The 20147-nt window shown below is 50.9% G+C and overlaps 2 protein-coding genes across 3 annotated transcripts; one reads left to right on the top strand and one right to left on the bottom strand.

The window, feature by feature from the left end:
- Positions 1-44: 44 nt before the first annotated feature.
- On the top strand, positions 45-15113 carry SYCE2 (synaptonemal complex central element protein 2). The gene is made up of 5 exons (XM_081813457.1): positions 45-81; positions 717-832; positions 10932-11106; positions 12815-13003; positions 14081-15113. Exons 1-5 carry the CDS (start codon positions 67-69, stop codon positions 14126-14128), a joined length of 543 nt encoding a protein of 180 aa, XP_081669583.1. The 5' UTR covers positions 45-66; the 3' UTR covers positions 14129-15113.
- Positions 1346-19664, bottom strand: GCDH (glutaryl-CoA dehydrogenase). 2 transcript variants are annotated; one of them, XM_081813444.1, is made up of 13 exons: positions 19524-19664; positions 19299-19428; positions 19173-19208; positions 18743-18886; positions 18537-18599; positions 18068-18238; positions 17223-17352; positions 16924-17140; positions 16336-16439; positions 15922-16047; positions 15446-15606; positions 4338-4460; positions 1346-3242 (listed from the first exon to the last, which is right to left on the bottom strand). In XM_081813444.1, the coding sequence occupies exons 2-12, from the start codon at positions 19387-19389 to the stop codon at positions 4342-4344; spliced, it is 1362 nt and encodes a 453-aa protein (XP_081669570.1). In that variant the 5' UTR covers positions 19390-19428; positions 19524-19664; the 3' UTR covers positions 1346-3242; positions 4338-4341. The 2 variants fall into 2 exon arrangements, with proteins under 2 accessions (XP_081669570.1, XP_006730615.1); XM_006730552.3 differs by lacking the exons at positions 1346-3242; positions 4338-4460 and adding an exon at positions 13460-13991 and having other exon boundaries at positions 19524-19663.
- Between the last annotated feature and the right edge of the window lie 483 nt (positions 19665-20147).

Raw genomic sequence — 20147 nt, 5'->3', positions numbered from 1 at the left:
TGCGAACCGGGGGGCGGGGCCAGCGCGTGCGCAGAGAGCTCGAAGGAGAAGGCGGGAAAAGACAGGATGGAGCGACAGGGAGTAAGCGACGCTTGTTTCTCTTCGCGAGGCGGGCGGCGGGTGGCGGGCGGACGGGCGGGGAACGGCCGCGATCTCGGGCTTCCCTGGTGGGCCCTAACCCAGCCGTTTGTCTCCTGCCATCGGGGCCACCCCTCGCCTGGCCGGGTCCCGATTTCCTGACTGACTGACCAGGCCCTGACTGACGGACGGGACTGTGTGACCGACACGCTGACAGCCCGGGCCAGAAGGACAGACTCCCACGCATGGCTCGTGGCAGGAGCAGGGTAGACAAAGGCTCCGATATCCATGCGCCTCACCCTTTTCTTCTTTTTCTCCTACCTCTTCTCCTTCCTCGGAGGACTCGAGCCGCCGCACATACCAGTTAGGAGCCCAGCACCCCTCCCGGCGCCTCTGCCCTCACCCCCAGCCCCTCCAGGTCTCCCCGCCTCTGTACTCCAGCGCTCCAGGCGCAGGCCCTCCCACCACACGTCCCCGACCTCATGGTGCCTGTCCCTGCCCCGTGCGCCTCTCCTGGGGGTCCCCGGCCTTTCGGAGCGGCACACGGAGGTGCCTGGGGCCGAAGGGGCGGTGGGAGGGTATCTGACCCCTTCTCGCCCTTCCCTCTCTGGCCTCTCAAGCGCTGGCTGTACTCACAGGTGGACATGCCCCACGTAGAATGCAAGGACCAGCAGCCGCAGCCGCTGGGGGAGAGCAAGGAGCGGCAGCAGTGCGAGGAGAGCCGCGAAGACGAAGCCGGTCGGGGGTCAGCTAGGTGAGGAAGCACCCTGCAGGACGGGTCCACACAGACCCCTGGGTCCTTCTCGTTCACCCGGTTCTTCCACGAGACGCTGCCAGTCTGCTGTGGGTGCATTTGCTCCACGTACTGGTCAGGCATCTGCCATGTGCGTGGCATGGTTCCAAGTACTAGGACGCAGCAGTGAGCTGACACTCTAGAGGAGGAGACAGACTGTAAACTCGGGAATATATAGTAGTCAGGAGATGCTAATGCAGTGTGGGGGCCGGTGGTGGGGGCAGGGGTGGAATAGGGAGAGAGCGCCAGTTTAGATCAGAGGGTTAGGGAAGCCTTCGTGGAGGAGGTGACGAGTGAACCATGAGGCAGAACTATGCTCTAGACAGAGGAACAGCACCTACAAAGTCTGGGAGGAGGACTGTGCTGGAGGAGCCAAAGAGGGTGATAGTAAGAGATACAGTCAGACAGGTAATGGGACTTCGGGTGTTAACTACCCATGAAAAGGTTTGGAATAGAGTGACATGGCAAGGACTATTGTTAATGAAGTTTTATTGGAATGTAGCCACGCTTGTCTATGGCTGCTTCTACAGTCAAGTTTTTGCAACTGAGACTACAGAACCCACAAAGCTGAAAAGATTTACTATCTGGCCCTTTATAGAAGTTTGAAGTCCTCTGGACTAAGGTTAAAAGCCTCCCTCTGGCTTCCATATAGAGAATAGATTGTTGAGGGCAGGAGTAGAAGCTGAGTACCAGTGAGGAGGCAATTGGAATCATCTAGGTGCAAGATGACTCCAATTTGGCCCATGGTGGATCTATTGAGGTGATGAGAAGTCAGATTCTGGATATATTTAAGAAGGTAGAACTGACAGAAATTGCTAATGGATTAGTTGTTGGAGTTGAAAGAGCAGCATCAAGGATGACAAAAAAAGTTTTTGTCTTGTACATTTATTTATTCACCAAATATATCTTGAGGGTCTGCTTTGGCCAGACCCTGATGAGGAGCATGCAGCAGTGAACAAATCAGAATTTCTGCTCTCTTGGAGCTTGCTTTCTTTCACTTAGCAGTATGCACTTAAGGTTCCTCTATATCTTTTCATGGCTCATTTCTTTTTAGTGCTGAAAATATTCCATTGGGGGTGCCTGGGTGGCTCAGTCGGTTAAGCGACTGCCTTCAGCTCAGGTCATGATCCTGGAGTCCCCGGATCGAGTCCCGCATCGGGCTCCCTGCTCAGCGGGAAGTCTGCTTCTCACTCTGACTCTCCTCCCTTTCGTGCTCTCTGTCTCTCATTCGCTCTCTCGCAAATAAATAAATAAAATCTTTAAAAAAAAAAAGAAAGAAAATATTCCATTGTCTGGATGTCCCACAGTTTGTTTATCCATTCACCTACTGAAGGACATCTTGGTTGCTTCCAAGTTTTGGCAGTTCTGAATAAAGCACTTTAACATTCTTGTGCAGGTCTTTGTGTGGACTCAAGTTTTCAGTTCCTTTGGGTAAATAGCAAGGAGCACCATGGCTTGATCATGTGATAAGAATATATTTAGTTTTGTAAGAAACTGCCAAACTGTCTTGCAAAGTGGCTGTGCCTGTCATCAATGAAAGAGAGTTCCTGTTGCTCCACATCCTTGTCAGCACTTGATGTTATCAGTGTTTTGGATTTTCACGATTTTAATAAGTGTGTAGTAGTATCTCATTGTTGTGTTGATTTGCAGTTTCCTGGAGAGATATGAAGTTACACATCATTTCATATGTCTATTTGTCATCTGTATGTCTTTTCTGGGGAGGTGTCCAGATTTTTTGCCCCTTCTTTAATCAGGTTGTTTGTTTCCATATTGTTTTTAAGAGTTCTTTGTATATTTTAAATACTTGTACTTTATCAGGCATGTGTTTCACAAAGATTTCCTCCCAGTTTGTGGCATATCCTTTCTTTCTGTTGACGGAGTGTTTTGCAGAGCAGAAGTTTTTAATTTTAATGAAGTCCAACTTATCGATTTTTCTGTTGATATTATATCTAAGATGGTCCTCTAGATTTTTTTCCTATGATATCTTCCAGGAGTTTGATAGCTTTGTGTTTGACATTTAGGTCTGTGCTACATTTTGAGTTAGTTTGTGTGAAAGTATGAGGTCTGTGTCTCATTCTTCTGTCCACGGCTGTCCAGTTATTTCAGCACCCTTTGTTGAAAAGACTCCTTTCTCCAGTCAATTTTCTTTGCTCTTTTGTCAAAGATCTGTTGACTATATACATGTGGGTCTATTTCTGGGCTCTCTATTCTGTTCCATTGATCTTTTATCTATTCCTATACCAGTACCACACCACCTGGATCACTGCAGCTTTATAGTAAGTCTTGAGGTCAAGGAACATCAGTCCTCCAACTTTGTTCTTCTACTTCAATATTGTGTTGGCTATTCTGGGTCTATTGCCAAGCTGATTTTCTAAAAAAGAGAGATAGACAATAATAATAACAATAAAATAATGTGATTTCAACTGGTGGCAAGTGCTGTGAAGAAACAAAATAGAGTACAGAGCAACTAGAGTGATAGGGAGTTTAGAGTAGTTAGAGAAGAGCTCTAAGGAGGTTACATGACAAGGAGCAGCCAGGAAGTCTCAGGGGGCCCAGATATGCTAGGCAGAGTAGAAGTCTCTGAGATATGAATAAGCTTGGTGTGATCACAAAACAGTCATAAGATCAGCATATCAGCATTTTGATTGGATGCAGAGGGATACCCTAAGTCCACGGGACAGATGCACTCATACCCTCCCAGTGCTTCCATTTGACCGAGAGGCAGATACTTACATGTACTGACACAGAAGAGATTGGGGTGCTGGGAAAACATTTCCCCTGGGGGCAGCCAGCCCCGAATGGGGAGCCAGAGACAGCGCCCTTGAAGAAGCAATGCTGAATCAAAAGGTAAGGGAGAATGGATGTTGAGTGGCCATGGGGGTGGGGGGAAGGGCTGAGAAGAGTTTATGGGAAGGTCCTCTGGCTCAGGGAGCTAAAGGCAGGCCAGTATGGCTGGGTGTGGTTGTGAGTGGAAGAGGAGCACTGGACGGCTTGGCAGAGGCCAGGTCACAGGGCGTTTTGTCAGCTATGGGCTTTATTAAGAGGACTTTTTTGGTAATAGCTTGGGATAGAATTCACATACTATACAATTCACCAACCTAAAATGTATAATTCAACTGTTCTTAGTACATTCAAAGAGCTGTGCAACCATCACCACAGTCAACTTTATAACATTTTCATCACTCCAAAAAGAAACCTTGCACCCCTAACCATCATCCCCCATGTCTGCATGGTGTCTGCCTCTTCCCCAGCCCCTGGTAACCACTACTTTCTGTCTCTATGCATTTGCTTCTGCTGGACATTTCATATAAGCAGAATCATACACTTATGTGGTCCTTTGTGACTGGCTTCTTTCACTGAGCATAATGTCTTCAGGGTTTATCCACATTGTAACATGTATCAGAACTCCATTACTCTATATGGCTGAATAATATTCCATATTATGGACGCACCACGTTTTACTTACCCATTCATTGGTTGATGGACATTTGAGTTGTTTGCGTTTTGGTTCTTGTGAGTAATGCTGCTGCGAATATCCATGTATGAATTTTGGCATAGACATACATTTTCATTTCTCTTGGGTAGATACCTAGGAGGCGAATCACTGTGTCAGAGAAGTGCCATGTTCTGGTTCCTGTTTTTATTTTTTTATTTTTTATTTTTTTTAAAGATTTTATTTATTTATTTATTTGAGACAGAGAGAATGAGATACAGAGAGCATGAGAGGGAGGAGGGTCAGGGGGAGAAGCAGACTCCCTGCCGAGCAGGGAGCCCGATGCGGGACTTGATCCCGGGACTCCAGGATCATGACCTGAGCCGAAGGCAGTCGCTTAACCAACTGAGCCACCCAGGCGCCCCCTGGTTCCTGTTTTTAAAAGACACTGGCTGCTTTGTGGAGAATGGGTGGGAGCGGGCATGAGTGGACATGGGGAGATCGGGTGGGAGGCTCCTGTGGGGGGGGTAGCATCTAGCAGAGCAGACGGAGAGAAACTTTTATGGGGGCGGGGATCATTTAGTGAGGCATGAGGAAGGGGATGAACCGAGGATCTCTCCCGGCTAGTGTGCTACCAAACGGAAAAGGCCGGTGTGTTAGGCATTGTGATTGGCAGCAGGGATACCCCTGCTGTGTTGTGCTGGAGCGGGCTCCTCCCAGCTCACAAGAGCCAGTTCTACACATCTCTTCCCAATATAGCATTTAGCCATTTTATGTTGGTAGCTTGAAATTGGCTATAGTGGGAGTTTGCACCATGGAAATTGGCAAACACTACAAATCAGGCCTTTTTTCTCCCCCACGGAGAGCCACTTGCTAAATGTTTACTAGCACACCTCTTTCTCCCCACTTTGGACTGGTTTCCAGCAAGTAATGGTTTCCGTGGCAGAGGCAAGAACATGAGTTCCATTTTGCCCTTATTGAGCTTGAGGTGACTGGAGACATGCATATGAACATGTCCAGCATACAGTTGGACTTGCTGACCTGGAACTCAGGGTGGGACAAGGGGCTGGAGATGGCACCGTGGGAGTCACTGTTTCAGTGGCAGCTGTGGGGTGAATGAGCTCACCTGGGGAAGGAGTGAGACAAGGCCAGGCTCAGGACAGGGCCCTGAGGACTCTAGGTATAAAGCCAGCTTCCCCCAACCTCCAGATTCCTCAGTTGTAAAGCAGACTACAAGGTGGAATGGTTTCTAGGTGTGTACTATCAATTGGAGACCAGAAAAAAGAAGGAAATGACTGCAGTCATTTGTTTGATATCATCTTCCTGCAAATAGGGTGTTCAGACCTGGATATAAGTGGCAAAGAGACATAGACAATTACATATTAAAGACTTCAAGGAGTTCCACTAGAGCTTTGGGCTGAAAAAACAGATGGATTAGAACCAGTGCAAGGGCCAATTAATAGATTCAGCAGCAGACACTCTGCGACATGATTAAAATGTGAACACATTTCGGGAAAGAAAAGCAGAGGGTGAGGAACGGGCTCAGTAGCTTTGATTCAAACCTTCCCCTTCCCCCTTCCTGGCTGTACTTCAGCAAAACCTCATTTCGCCCAAGCACCAGAGATTCTGTTGTGCTCCTCCTTGAATGTTTGATTAGCTTGTCTCCCTCCTGGGACTGCCGCCTGCGGTGGTCGTAAGTGGCTGGCGGCTTGTTTACTTGTATATCTGTTAGAGGCCACGGAGGGAGGGCCCCACCAGCGGGCGGCTCTGGCTCATACGCCTGCCAATCACAGCTTTACCTGGAGTGAACAGATGGTCTCTTCACTTAGACCCATTTCCTCACCGTACCCGGGCCCCCTGCCAGCATGGGCCCTGCTCAGAAACTATGTCCTAATCCTCGCAGCCGAATTAGGGACTCCTTAGAAGGATAGACTATAATAGATGAGCGTGGTGAAGTGTTCACAACCCCCACCCCAAAGCCCCCCTGCTGGACCCCTCCGTGGGGCCATACACACCCAGCCTGCTTTGTTGGGCCTACTTCCATTTGCTGGCCCCCATCCAGGGTTGGGCAACAGAAGCAGGTCTGGGAATGGAGGAAACCAGTGAAGAGGACATCGTGCATTTTGTTTATTGAAGTTAATTGGTGAATGCAGGCCCAGGGAAGCCTATGATTCATTAGCATCCTGATGAATATGCAGCTGCTGAGTATTAAGAAAAATGAAATGGAAAGAAAGAAATCCCCAAAGGAGAGGTTGGAAAAAATCAAGAAGCTCTCTGCAGACATCTGATGCAGGCCCTTGTACCACAACAAAATTTGAATGAGATGAATTCAAGTGATTTTTCACCATTTTCATAGCTGCCATGAAAACCATTCCAGCCTCATCCCTGGAGCCTGAGAAAGGAGCGACTTTGAACTGTTAGCAGCGCAAGCAGGTTGTTAGCAATTGCATAAAAAAGAAGCACCTGTTTTTATCATTGATTTTAAATTCAGATCCTTACACAGTTGGGACAAAGCAACTGTGGGTACAAGGAGGTTTGTGAGTGGGAATGTTACACATGGCTCTGGAAGAAGTTCATTCCTTTATATATTCAGTGAATATTTGTGCGCCTTTGGGATGCATAGAATGCCGTCCCCACCCTGAGCGTGCACAGTGTCCTGGAAGGAACCAATGTGTGTAAACCGTGGCAGTGTTGTGATTAGTAAGCAGAGGTGCTGTGGGGGTGCACTAGCAGAAACTCCGAATGGTGAAGTTGCAGGAAGGGAAAGTCATTTCAGGCAATGGCTAATGGGTTTGGTGATGTGAAATGTTCCAAATTGCTCAGAGTGGAGGGTGGAAAGGGAAGGTGGCAGCCAGGGCCCTGGAAGGCCTTGTGTGCTGTGCGAGGGAGTTTACTTGATCCTGTGGCAGGTGGGGGCTCTCAGGCTGTCAAGCAGGAGTAGGACATCAGATTGCAGTTTCGAAGGTCCCTAGAGACCAGGTGAGAAATGATAGGTGTGGAGTTGCAAGTGATTAGGTAGAGAGGAGATGATAGGTTTGGGAGAGATTAAGGGGGTGGAAGGGAGGATTTTCTGACATGATGTGGCGGACAGAGAGAAGCTGGACTCCAGGCTAACTGTTAAGTTTCTGGCATGGGAACCAGGTGGCTTTTGGTGTCATTCATAGAAGGGGAAGGAGTATGGCGATGTCGGTATGCCTATTTGGAGTTGGATATGCCTCTGGGACAGCCAAGTGGAGGAGAGGGCCTGGAGGTAGTCAGATACATTGTTGGGAGCTCAGGAGACAGGTATGGGCAGAGGATGAACTTGGGGGTTGTGGAAGGTGGATGGTATTGAAAGCCTTGCTAGTCATTCATTCATTCATTCCATGCCCCTTTATTACTCCTATCATGAGGCGTAGGTATTATGGACATGAAGATGAGTGACACATGGCCCAGTCCTCCCAGAGACTACATGGGGAGGCTGAGGTGCAGGCCCTTACACTGTAGGTGCTGTGTGCATGTAACTCAGCCAGGGAAGACTTTCTAGAAGAGGCAGGATATAGGCAGGAAAAAGGACTGGCTACAAGGGTGCCTTTGGGGAATGACAGGTTATACATTGTGAGGTGGTGGGTGGGGGTTTGCAGGAAAGGCCAGTAGGGAAGAGGTTTGGGGGTCCTGGCTTCAGAGCAAGGGTGTGAACGATGGGGTGAGCAATGGTGTGAAGAGAAGAGAGCAAGGCCAGCAACAGAGCCTGGGAACGCTGACCTGTTGGGAATGGCAGGGAAGGGTGGTCAGTAGCACCAGCTGCAGCCAGTAGGTCAAGGGAATTACGGTCTGCCAGGTGCAACTGGGGACCTTGGCAGGAGACGCTTCATTTGATAACTGGGGTAGGAACCAGTGGGCGGAGAAGAGAGTGAGAGGTGAGAAAATGTGCTCAGAAAGTGCTAGCAGCTCTTTCTAGAAGAGCTACATGTCTGTGAAGGGGAGGAAAGAAGGAGGAGGCTGGCTGAGGGATACCTCGTGTTTGAGGGGAGGGGTGTGTATATGTGTGCTGTTTTAAAATGTAAAACTGAGGATGACACGTCCCGGAATGGGTCAGCCCAAGGGAGAGGTCAAAGGTACGAGAAGAGGGTGAGGTACAGAGGGGAATGGGATTGGAAGCCCCACAGAGGCATGGAACCCTTTTCCTGCCTGCCAAATAGGGAGTTTGGAAAGAGGAAGGGTGGTTGTGGATCCATTTGTTGGGGGGGCACTGGAGGAAGTTATTGGGAGGTGAGGGGAGGCAAGTGTGCGGTCAGGGACAGGAGAATTATGAAGGTTTGGAATGGTAAGAATGAGAGAAGGAGGTGACCAGAGCACAGACAGGATGCCCAGTGACCTTGAGGACCTCCCAGAGGCTAGAGAGCTAGACTCTGCAGTGACCCTGTTCACAGGATCATTATTTCCTCCAGTGTCATTCAAGTTCCTAAGTTTGAGAAAAGATATGATGCTTGGTTATGGAGAGCCAGGGTGGGGTTTTGGTGTGGGTGTGACACAGGGGTGAAGGGAAGGGGGCTGAGGCCCCCAGCTGAAGACTGTAGTGATAGAGCCCCTGGTTTAGGCTGAACAGGAGGGCAGTCAGTGCTGAGGTCTCAAGGAAGTCAAACACCAGGTTTTCTTGAACCCATGTCCACAATTCCATTATCATCATGCAAAGCATGGCTGTCTTTTCAAGAGCCATCCACTTTGTGTTTTTTCACCGCATCCAAATGTTACAGAAGTCTGAAAGTTAAACTGTCAGTGTGTGGGGTGAGGGGGCCTGGCTGGCTCAGTCAGTAGAGCATGGGACTCTTGGTCTCGAGGTTGTGAGTTCGAGCCCCAAGTCAGGTGTAGAGATTACTTAAAAATAAAATCATAAAAAAAAGAAAGAAAAAAAGAAAATATGCGTCCCAGGTCTGAATTAATCTCCTTCTGCCTCACTTCCCTGTAGGAAAGCAGTAATTGCAAGCTAGGAGGCCATAAACTCCTTAGTGAACCTTTGTCCTGAATGCTCAGGAAGGCTTTAGTTTGTCTATTGTTTTCTAGCTGACGTAAGTCTTTGCTATAGATTATCTGTCTCAGAGACACACTTTCCCGTCTTGATAAATGCCTTGACCACACACACGTGTCTTGCCTTGGAGGCTGATGAACTTGCATGCTTTGTATGAGGCCAGAGGAGGGCGGAATAGATCAGATGGAAGGCGTCCTTCATTCATTCAACAAACAATGGAAGATTTACTATGTGGTGAGTGCTGGGAATTCAGAGATAAACAGGACACAGCCTTCTGGGGAGATAGGGATAGAATCTGTGACAAGCACATGCAGTGATAGAGACAGGCACAGGGTCATGGACAGCTTCTCAAGGGAGGCATTGGTGTGGGCTCGGTCTCAGAGGTCAAGTCAGAGAGCAAGCACAAAGCCACAGAGGTAGGAAGCGATCTGGCAAGGAGTACTCAAGGACCAGGACACAGCTGAAGTCTTGGGCCTGAGAACTTTCATGCAGGCAAGAACTCTGGCCACCCAGGCTCCTGTGCTCACGGGTTTTACTGTGCTTGTATCCTGAACCAAAAGGAAGAGCTTAGGCAGTCAGGAAACCACCAAGAAAAATAGTTTTATGGAGAAAGCATCCAAAAATCAAGATGTAATTTTCTGAATAATCAGTGCCTGGCTTGTGGTCTTGGCCAACTTTACGGTTGCTTGTGAACTGGTGTATACAGGAACTGTTCTGTTGGCACCTCTGAGTCGCAGCCATTAAGAGCTGGAAGGACCTCAGAGGGCAAAGAAACTGAGGACCCAGGGGCAGCAGGACATGGGCTGGGGAGTCAGGCCAGCTGGGTGCCACACCCAGCTCTATCACACATTGGCCAGTGACCCTGGGAGAGTGACACACCGACTCTGCGTCCTCAGCTATGAGGTAGGTAAAGATGATTGAGTGGACCAACTCCAAACCATGGTCAAGAGGATGCAGCAAGACAAGGTGTGCAGCTTAGCACCGTGCCTGACAGACAGAGTGCTTACAGATCAAATAAAGCAGAGATACAGAACAAAAAAAAAAAAAGAAAGAAGAAGGAAGGGAGGGAGGGAGGGAGGAAGATGTACCTTAAACATTTTATCTTAATTTAAAACACCAAGGGGTCTGCTAATAAGAGTGCAACTTTTTTTTTTGCATAAGTTTCATTCATATTGCATTACCCACAATTTCCACTTCTTTGTTTTTAAATATTTTATTTAAAGTAGGCTCTACACCTAACGTAATCTTTGCCCCAATCTATAGTTGTTGATACACTATAAAGAGTATAACTGACACTCATTTCAAAGCAACAAGTTGGTGTAATAACATGATAGTGGGCTTTGGAGTCCAGCAGATACCCCTGTTCTGGAACTTTAGGTGGATTTTGTTTGTACGTCTGGTTCTGTTTCCTCAGTTATAAAATGGAGATGCTGTCCCTGCCTTCTCAGGGCAGTGTGTGAATGAAATAAGCAAGCGTCGCCAACAGGAGACACACAACACTGGTTCCCCTCCCATCATAGAGCTAATTCAGATCAGCACTCTTGGGAGAGTTCGGTGTTGACCTCAGTTTCCTGTACTTTCAGAAGTCAGGTTTCTAGCCCCTCTATGGCCACCTCCAGTGCCAACCGCCGGCTGATGATGCTAGAAGGGAAGTCAGTATCCTACTTTTCCTCTCTGGAGTCAAGCATCGACATCCTGAAGAAGAGGGCCCAGGAGCTGATTGAAAACATCAACGAGAGCAGACAGAAGGACCACGCACTCATGACCAACTTCAGGGACAGCCTCAAGATCAAGGTGACAGATTCTCCCACACACTGCAAAGCCCCAGGGGTCAGGGGGAAGGAGTCCTATGTAAAGGGTGAAAAAGAAAGGGAATGAGCTGCTGCTGAGTGTCTTTGAGGCTCTAGGCCTGTTGCTCAGCAAGCTGCAAATAGTACCTCATTTCCCCCTTACAACAGTCCTGCCAAGAGATCAGACCTGTTTTATAGATGGTAAAGTAAGGTTTGGAAATAATTTGCCCAAATGAAAGAGCCAGGACGAGGAACAAGGGTCCATCTGCACCCGCAGCCCACCCCTCTTATTTCATGCCAGGGCTGATGGCCATGGGAGTAGGGGCTGAGGCATAGCCTGCATTGTCACACCCATTTGTCCTCCAGAAATTGGTTTGTGGGGCACCCGGCTGACTCAGTCGGTAGAGCATGCAACTCTTTTTTTTTTTTTTTTAAAGATTTATTTATTTATTTGAGAGAGCGAGAATGAGAGAGAGAGAGAGTACATGAGAGGGGGGAGGGTTAGAGGGAGAAGCAGGCTCCCTGCCGAGCAGAGAGCCCGATGCGGGACTCGATCCCGGGACTCCAGGATCATGACCTGAGCCGAAGGCAGTCGCTTAACCAACTGAGCCACCCAGGTGCCCCAGAGCATGCAACTCTTGATCTCAGGGTTGTGAGCTTGAGCCTCACGTGGGGTGTAGTAATTACTTAAAAACAAAAATCTTTCCAAAAAAAAAAAAAGAAAGTGGAATGGTTCGTGATGGGAGGGTAAGGTTCCCTTGACATGGCGGGGCCTTAAAGTGTCTACTAACAAAGCCAGATATTATGTTCAGGTCCAACATTAATGATTGTCCTGGGTGTTTCTTCAGAATGCATAATGAATCCTATGAGTAGGACAGCTTGTTGGTCACATATGGGACACATATTATGCATCTTTCAATGACAGGCTGACTTTTTTCCCTTCTCCCTCCTCCCATCCCTACCAGTACACACCTGGTACATCAGAGAAAACTTAGAAAGTAGAGAAGAGTATAACATAGCAGAAAAGATAGAAAACATTCCTATGATCTCAATACCCAGAGGCTACTTTGTCACATGTTTTCTTCTGGTTTCCATTGCGTATTTTCTTTCTAACCTGTCTGAGCCTGTACTATATACATAATTTTGTATCTTCCTTTTAAAAAAAAAAATCAAGGGGCACCTGGTTGGCTCAGCCATTAGGGTCCTGGGGTCCTGGGATCGAGCCCCGCATCGGGCTCCCTGCTCCGCGGGAAGCCTGCTTCTCCTTCTCCCACTCTCCCTGCTTGTGTTCCCTCTCTCGCTATCTCTCTCTCTGTCAAATAAATAAAATCTTTAAAAAAACAATAAAATAAATATATAAGCAATTTCACTTCCAGTCACTGGAATTGTTTTTACCATTTTTATAAAATAAATTGCAGGGGCGTCTGGGTGGCTCAGTCGTTAAGCATCTGCCTTCGGCTCAGGTCATGATCCCAGGGTCCTGGGATCGAGCCCCGCATCTGGCTCCCTGCTCAGCAGGAAGCCTGCTTCTCCCTCTCCCACTCCCCCTGCTTGTGTTCCCTCTCTCGCTGTGTCTCTGTCTGTCAAATAAATAAGTGAAATCTTTAAAAATAAATAAATAAAATAAAACAAGTTGCAGAAATCTTAGCAAGCCACTTAAAACATATGTCTTATGATGCCTCGTAAATAAAACATGCTCTATTTTTTAAAAGGTTTCAGACCTGACAGAAAAGCTAGAGGAGAGGATGTATCAGATTTATAATCACCATAACAAGATCATTCAGGACAAGCTCCAAGAGTTCACCCAGAAAATGACAAAGATCAGCAATTTGGAAACAGAGCTCAAACAAGTGTGCCACACCGTGGAGACAGTGTACAAAGACCTGTGCATCCAGCCTGAGGTATGACTAAATGCATGCATGTGGGTGCCACCTGAAGAAGGCTAAGACGAAAGTAAATGTCAACACAAACCAAGGATGTTAGCACCGTGCCCAGCCCTAAACCCCACAGGGGCCGCTATCACTGCAAAACCCTTGATGCTCTTGCCACCTCGCCTGTGGCCCCAGGCTCCCTCTGAGGCGGTGTGTCTGAGCTGAGAAGCTAGACAGTTGTTATTTCCCACCACTGTGTGGTCAGCTCTGTGGTGACAGGACAGAAAGGACAGTGTCTACAGCCCTAAGCCCCGGTCAGTGCCTATCCAGGGTTATTACAGCAGAGCCCAAGACTCTGACACAGGCCACACTACTTAAGGGAGAAATCCCTACCACATATCCAGTCACCTCACAGTCCCCACATTTTTCCTGTGACTGAAATGACTTTGTGGGTGGTTACAATTAAATGTGGCCCACACCTTGGGGTCAGACATGCAGACTTTATTATTCTCTCTTTCACACTCATTCTGCTCCAACATCCAGCGTAAGGCACTTACCCTCAAGATGGGAGGGTCAGAGGGCAAACAGGGAACTCTTGGTGTGTGGGGGATTTGCTCAGTCAGACACCAGAGGTTGTTTCCATGTCACTCTCCTTCCCTCTTCCTGCTCCCCTGTCAAGGGAAGCTTCTGTTCCAAGATAAGTGGAATCCATCCCCGTCCACGGTAAAAAGTGGGTTGAGAAACTTGGTACAGAGAGTCCCATCTCCTTTTTAAGGAACACATTTGAATGACTTCAAAGGGAAAATTTTGATAATTAAGAATCAGTGTCTCTCACTTCCCACTATAAAAATTGGCTCCATCTGCCACCTCCCTGAGTAAGCTCAGAGCACAGCATTTCCCTGGGAAGGAGCTTGAGACCATCTGGGCTCCCGGGTGAAGTATGTTCACTTGCTGGCCGTGAACGCCTGGATCCCTGTGATTGCCCTTCCAAGGATCAGAGCATGAATGTCATGAGTGCCTGGACAAGATAAATACAGAGTTGGTTTGGAGTCTGAACAGCTCACAACCTCCCTTTAAAGTCAATCTTCGTGTCCCTCCTCCCCCTAGGCTACTACTTTGGAAGAAGAACAGGCCCACAAAGATGGCGAATGCTGAGAGCTACCAGGAGAGAGTCCCCTCTTGGTGACAGCCACCAAGAGAAGGCTAAGAGGCCACCATTTGGGCCATGCCGAGAAAATTGTTTTTCACAGTTCTGTAATGCATCTTGGCCAAAAAAAAAAAAAAAAAAAAAAGCCCTAGAACCCCTGTGCTAGACCCAAAACTTCAAGTCCAGCCCTGGCAATGGGCCCAGCTTTGGTGCTCCCCACACTTGGCAGATTCACCCCACCCAACCCTGCACAGTTGGTTAAACGTTTGATTTTCAACCCGTTCACGCTTCTTTCCCACAGAGGTTGAGAAAGCTGATGAGCTCTGTGGAGATATGTCAGGCCCTTTCTTACCTACAGAAGTGATGGGAAAGCAAACATCAGATAAATTGCTCGTCCCAGCTGATCTCCCCCATCCTAAAGCCGCCACCCCACATCTCACTCTCAAGTCTGGGTAACATTTTACAAGCCTCAGTGCTCTCCTTTGCTCTTCCTCAGTTTAACGGGGTGGACGAGATTACTACCTCCCTTTTATGGAGCAAAATAATTATGTTTACTTCCCAAAGTGCAAATCTGACCCCATCCCTCCCCTGCATAAAACTCCCTGAAGGCCCCCCTCTGCTTGTCCTCAGGGTCATTCCCACACCAGTAGGATCCCCCCAACCCCAACCCTCCCTCTTGCTGTTTCTGGAATGTCCCATCCAGAATAGCACACAGAAGCTATTTCACTGTCTCTGCCCAGGCTGCTACACTTCCCTTCAGGCCTAACATGGTCCCACTTTCTCCCCAAGATGAGCACTTGTACCCCTTTACATCTCTCCCTATTTCTGCCTGGCTCACATAAGATTGTACTTTTTTTTTTTAATTGTCTTTTTCCATGTCTGTTTTCCCGTGAGGAAAGGGGTTTTGGGCCCCATGCAAGTTACAACCAGTCGCCAGGTGCAGACACCACAGCCTGACAATGATTTATCTTTTTTCTCTTAACATAAAATGGAGTGGTGATTCCTGTGTGTAGCTGCACTTTTGCTCCCTGGCACCCACCAGCTCACTAGGCATTGTGCCCCACTCCGGGGATGCCCGAGGAGATAGTAAAGCAATCTGGGGAGCACCCCTCCTCCCAATCACCATGGGGGAAAGGACTGAGAGCATTTCACTTCCCCAGTCCCTCTCTGAGCCACTGCAGATGAAGAACACGGGTGGGACTTGCCCCAGGTCACACTGCTAGTGATGACAGCTGGGAGCAGGACTCAGGCGTGCTGTCCCCACCCTTCTTCTCTAGACAGTGAGGCCACTGTGACACTCCTCCCCCCAGAGACCCAGCCCCTACCTTCATAGGTGTTCACAGCCTCCAGGTTCATGGCATGGCGGATCACGTGATACTCATCAGAAATCCCATTCCCCCCTAGTATGTCTCGGGCCTGGCGGGCGATATCCAGGGCCTTCCCACAGTTATTCCTCTTCAGCAGGGAGACCATTTCCGGAGTGGCCCTGGGAGTGGCAGAGACATGTCACACAAGTATGGGATCACAACTGACCCCAGGCATCCCTAAGCCCTGGGCAAACCCAGCCAGGGGAGAAAATTCCCCAAGTTATAGTCACAGCAGCAGACACTGAGCTCCCAGTAAGGGATAGGCAGGCAGTCCTGTCCCATCAAGGCCAAGAGGGAAAGAAGGGACAGGTCCCCAAGGGGCCACCAGGCACGAAAGACCTTTCTCCCCAGGACCAGCCACCACCATGTCCAGGAGGGGCACAGGGTCCCCTCCTTGCTGCCTGCCCCCAGCTCCCCCAACACACAGCCCCTACTTGTCTTGATCCTTCAAGCGGCCAAGCTGCAGGCAAGCGTGAAGGCCCAGCGTGATCTCAGTGAGCATGTCTGCCAGCTTCTTCTGAATCAGCTGGTTCCTGGCCAGTGGGGCGCCAAACTGGATCCTAAGTGGGCAAGTTCAGGGTAAGTGTGGACATGTTCACCCCCCCAGTCCAGGAAGCCTTCCCAGGCTGCCTCAGTCCTCACTGAGTTCACCCTCGCCCCGTCACTGCTCAGTATCACCAATGTCACCGAGCAGTCAGCCCCTCACTGCTCAAGGACTTCCCCGGCCATTTCACCGAGTGGGGAACTTAAGTCTGGTAGGCAGGGGAGGAGGAGTCACTGGTAGGGTAAGGGATGGAGCCCGTGCCCCCCCCACACCTCCCAAGAGATCTCATGGCAGCCCCACACACCTATCCAGGGTGTACTGCCGGGCCGTGTGCAAACAGAATTCAGCGGCTCCGAGCACGCCCCAGGCGATGCCAAACCGGGCATTGTTCAGGCAGCCGAAGGGCCCCTATAGGGTCAAAAGAGAGGCCTCAGCACCGCCCAGGAGCTGAGAGGCCCTGGGCAGAACTAACTTACGTTGGGGGAAGCCCCCTCCCCAGACGTGCAGTCACTATAATCCAGAGGGATTCAGGGCAGCTATTTTAATCACACAAGGTCCTGGCACCAAAGCTCATGCACACACAATTCTACCCAGCCCAGGATATGGGTTGGATGCCCAGATCTAGGGGATGATGTAAGGAGACAGAAAGATGCACATGTATCAAAGGATTAAACTGGTTCAGGCCTGTATGTGTCCTCGGCAGAGCCAGTATAAGCAAATAGTCACCCCAAAGGGGCAATTTCCAAACATCAGTGAGCCAGGCAGAAGCTCTCAGAATCACTTGTGTGTGGGCTCCGCAAGCACAGGGACTGGGTCCCCAGCATGGGGCCTGCCCAAAGAAGTTGAACCAGCAGGTGACCTGATACCAGTTCCCAAGGTGGCCGCTGCTCACCGCCAGACCAGATACATCAGGCAGCACATTCTCCTCCGGCACCTCCACGCTGTCCATGACGATCATGCCTGTGGACGAGGCCCGCAGGGAGAACTTGCCCTCAATCTTGGGGGCTGAGAGGCCCCCCATCCCCTTCTCCAGCAGGAAGCCCCGAATGCAGCTGTCTTCACACCGAGCCCATACTACAAACAGGTCGGCCACAGGTGAATTGGTGATCCTGGGGGGAGGGACAGGCAGTGAGGGTCTGGCCGCCTCCCTCCTGCCCCTGCCCACCTGCCTGAGACACCCAGACCCCTCACCAGGTCTTGGTCCCATTGAGGGTGTAGCTCCTGTTGGATGGGTTGTGGCAGGCTCTGGTCTCCATGCTGCCAGGGTCACTCCCATGGTTGGGCTCTGTGAGCCCAAAGCAGCCCAGGAGCTCCCCCTTGGCTGCAGGGACAAGACAGGGTCACAAGTCTGCCTGTCCCCCACTCATCTCCTCAAATGAAAATTGTCAGCCTCCCCATCAAGCCAGGCCAAAGGCAGACCCAACTCTGTCCCCATGGCACTCTCAGGTGGTGGTGGTGTGCAGGGACACTCCTCCCCCCGTCCACAGTAACAATGCCATGATGGGGAGGGGCCCCACAGGAGTCAGGAAAGAGAGAATCTGTCTTGAAGGCAGTGAAAAGGAGTTAAGCAGGAGGAGGAAGGGTGGAGAAGAGTGGTTCCAGTGAGGGTACAGATGTGCAAAGGCACAGTGGTACATTTGGAGAACGCCAAGTAGCTGAGTCTGGCTGAGGAGGAGCAGTCAAGAGAATGGCCAGAGATGAGGTGGAATGGTCAGCAGAGGCCTGCCTACTCATGGGGGGCCTTGTGGACCCAGTCAAGAAATTAAGACTTTAAACTTTGGGCTGGGGTGGGGGAACACAGCAAATCAGGAGGGAGATGGTGGTGGTAAGAAGAGGGCAGAGTCAAGAGAGACCTAGGAGGGGTCAGTCAGGATCAGAGGTAGGGGTGAGGCCCATGGTCTGGCAGGGGATTTGGGTGGCCATTGGGGCTATCCTTGAGGTAGGGACAGAAGGCAGGCTCTGGGGACAGTCCCATTCCTAAGTTCCAGACCACTGTGGCGGTCTTCCTTCCCCAGGCTCTACGGGCAACTGCTCACCCAGCCGGGGCAGGTACTTCTGCTGCTGCTCCTTGCTGCCATAGGCGTAGATGGGGTGCATGACAAGGGAAGACTGGACACTCATTGCTGACCTGTAGCCACTATCCACCCGCTCCAACTCTCGGGCTAGGAGCCCATAGGCCACAGATGAGACTCCAGCACAGCCATACCCTGGTCGGGGTGGGGAGAGGGGGAGGGAAGACAGGGCAATGGGAGACAAAGTCCTGCCCAGCTGGAACCAGTGTGATTCCTGGGGCCCAAGAGACAGAGCTATATAGGGGTGCCCAAGGAGGGGGCACCAAGCTGGCCCTAGTTTGAAGGTTTATTCATTTTTCCTCACAGCCACTTTCAGATGGAGGGATAACTAACAGCCTCGCTTTGCAGACTGGGAAACTCAGGCTCAGGGATAAGAAGGGGCTTTCCAGGACACAGTGGGGACTGCAGAGTGTGGAGTTAAATCTGCCCCTACCTTTGATGGTGGGACCCAGCACACCAAGCTCCCCCATTTCTGAGATGATCTCCCGGTGAAAAACTGGAAAAGACGGATGCCCAAACTCAGGCCCAGCCCTAGCCCAATGGAGCCCCCATCTCAGGGACAGAAGGGGCCCGGGACCCAGCTAAAGCAGGGAGAGCTGCTGTGCACAGTGGAGGGTGCCCACCCGCCCGCCGGAGCACCTTCGTTGCGATTGGCCAGCAGGATTCGGGGCATGAGGCGCTCCTGGCAATAGGTGCGGAAGGTGTCCCTGATGAGGATCTCATCCGCTGTCAGCTGCTCCTCCAGCACCAGCGGGTCTCTCCAGTCAAATTCAGGACGCGAGGCTGGGACAGGGAGCAGAGTGGGAGGGGGCTTGACTCGGCCCAGCCCACCCGACCACCGCACCCTCCTCTCCTGGAATCCTCAGCCCCACTCCGCCACTCCCAACTGGCTCCTGGTGGATGTGGGCAGTAAAGAGCACTGGCAAGACGGCACTTCTCCGGGAAGCCTCTGGCCCTGGCCACGCCCTGCCTCCCCTCCAGGGCAGCCCTCGGATTCTGGGACAGAGCCCACCCTGGGCAGACACTTGGACAAGGGCCACAGACGCCCGGCGCAAGGAGGGGTCCTTACACTTAGTCGCTCGGTTCTGTGTCTTCCCGCCCTTTTCTGCAAACACAGGACGGAAAAGTCACTCCGGAAAAGTCCCCCAAGCCTCCAGTTCCACCCTCCCCACCCTGCCCCCGACCCGGCACTGACCAGTCTGCGCCGCCGCCGAGCCCCACCCGCGCAGGAAGCTCAGGCCTGGTCCACGGCTCAACAGCCGCTCGGAGACCCTTCTCAAGGCCATCTGGGCAGCGGGCGGGCAAGCGGAGCAACCACGGCCAACCTGGAGGAGCAGGGGCGTCAGAGCGGAGTGGCTCCCACCGGCAGGCCCGGGCCCTGGCGCCACTCACCCCTCTCGCCCCTCTCGCGGGTGCTTACCTGGCGCCTCCCGGCTCACCGTACAGTCCACAGTAAGACTGGCAAAATCTTTTGACCTCTGGAGAGGGTGGGGGGGGCGGATGCCGAATGGGGCTTCTCATTGGTGTGTGCTAAGACCCGGCTCCTCCTCTGCTCTGCCTTTTAAAAGGGCCACGGCAGCCTTGCCTGTGGAGACGTGAGAGCCCAGGCCAAGGCATGTTAGAGGCTTTAAGAAGCAGAACAGGAAAGGGGCGGAAGGTGAGTGCGCCAAGCCAATTGGCCGGCTGTGTTCCTGTCCTGATTGGCCCTAGGAGGGGGCTTGGCCCACGCTTGATTGGTCAGTTGCAGGGGCCGTGTTCGGAGGAATTCTGGAGTTAAATGAGGAAACTGAGGCACAAGAAAAATGAGTCCTGGGAACCTGGAGGGCAGACCTTGATGTCTCCTCTAATGGCTGCTGTGGGGAGCAGGGGGAGAGGGGGGGGCTCCAGTGGGCGAACTCAGCCCAACCTAGCTGCTAGTCCATCCCAGGAAGCACATGTAGCCCTGAGCGACGGTGTGTGTGACTTGTAGTGATTTCCGTGCGCTGTTGCTTCTTGCACCTAGGTCTGTGATTGTGCGGGACTGACTATGTATCTGTATGTGGGT

Source organism: Leptonychotes weddellii, chromosome 1 (assembly GCF_054177405.1).
Source record: "Leptonychotes weddellii isolate Sample4059 chromosome 1, ASM5417740v2, whole genome shotgun sequence".
Taxonomy (NCBI): Eukaryota; Metazoa; Chordata; class Mammalia; order Carnivora; family Phocidae; genus Leptonychotes; species Leptonychotes weddellii.
This window is presented reverse-complemented; position numbering and strand designations above follow the sequence as displayed.

Coding starts and splice junctions, on each gene's coding strand:
- SYCE2 (XM_081813457.1), top strand. Junction 833..10,931: donor GCCGGTCGGGGGTCAGCTAG/GTGAGGAAGCAC, acceptor GGCCACCTCCAG/TGCCAACCGCCGGCTGATGA. Junction 11,107..12,814: donor GGGACAGCCTCAAGATCAAG/GTGACAGATTCT, acceptor ATTTTTTAAAAG/GTTTCAGACCTGACAGAAAA.
- GCDH (XM_081813444.1), bottom strand. CDS start 19,389: ATGGCCTTGAGAAGGGTCTCCGAGCGGCTGTTGAGCCGTGGACCAGGC. Junction 18,600..18,742: donor GCTGGCCAATCGCAACGAAG/GTGCTCCGGCGG, acceptor CGTCTTTTCCAG/TTTTTCACCGGGAGATCATC. Junction 15,607..15,921: donor CGCTTGAAGGATCAAGACAA/GTAGGGGCTGTG, acceptor TGCCACTCCCAG/GGCCACTCCGGAAATGGTCT.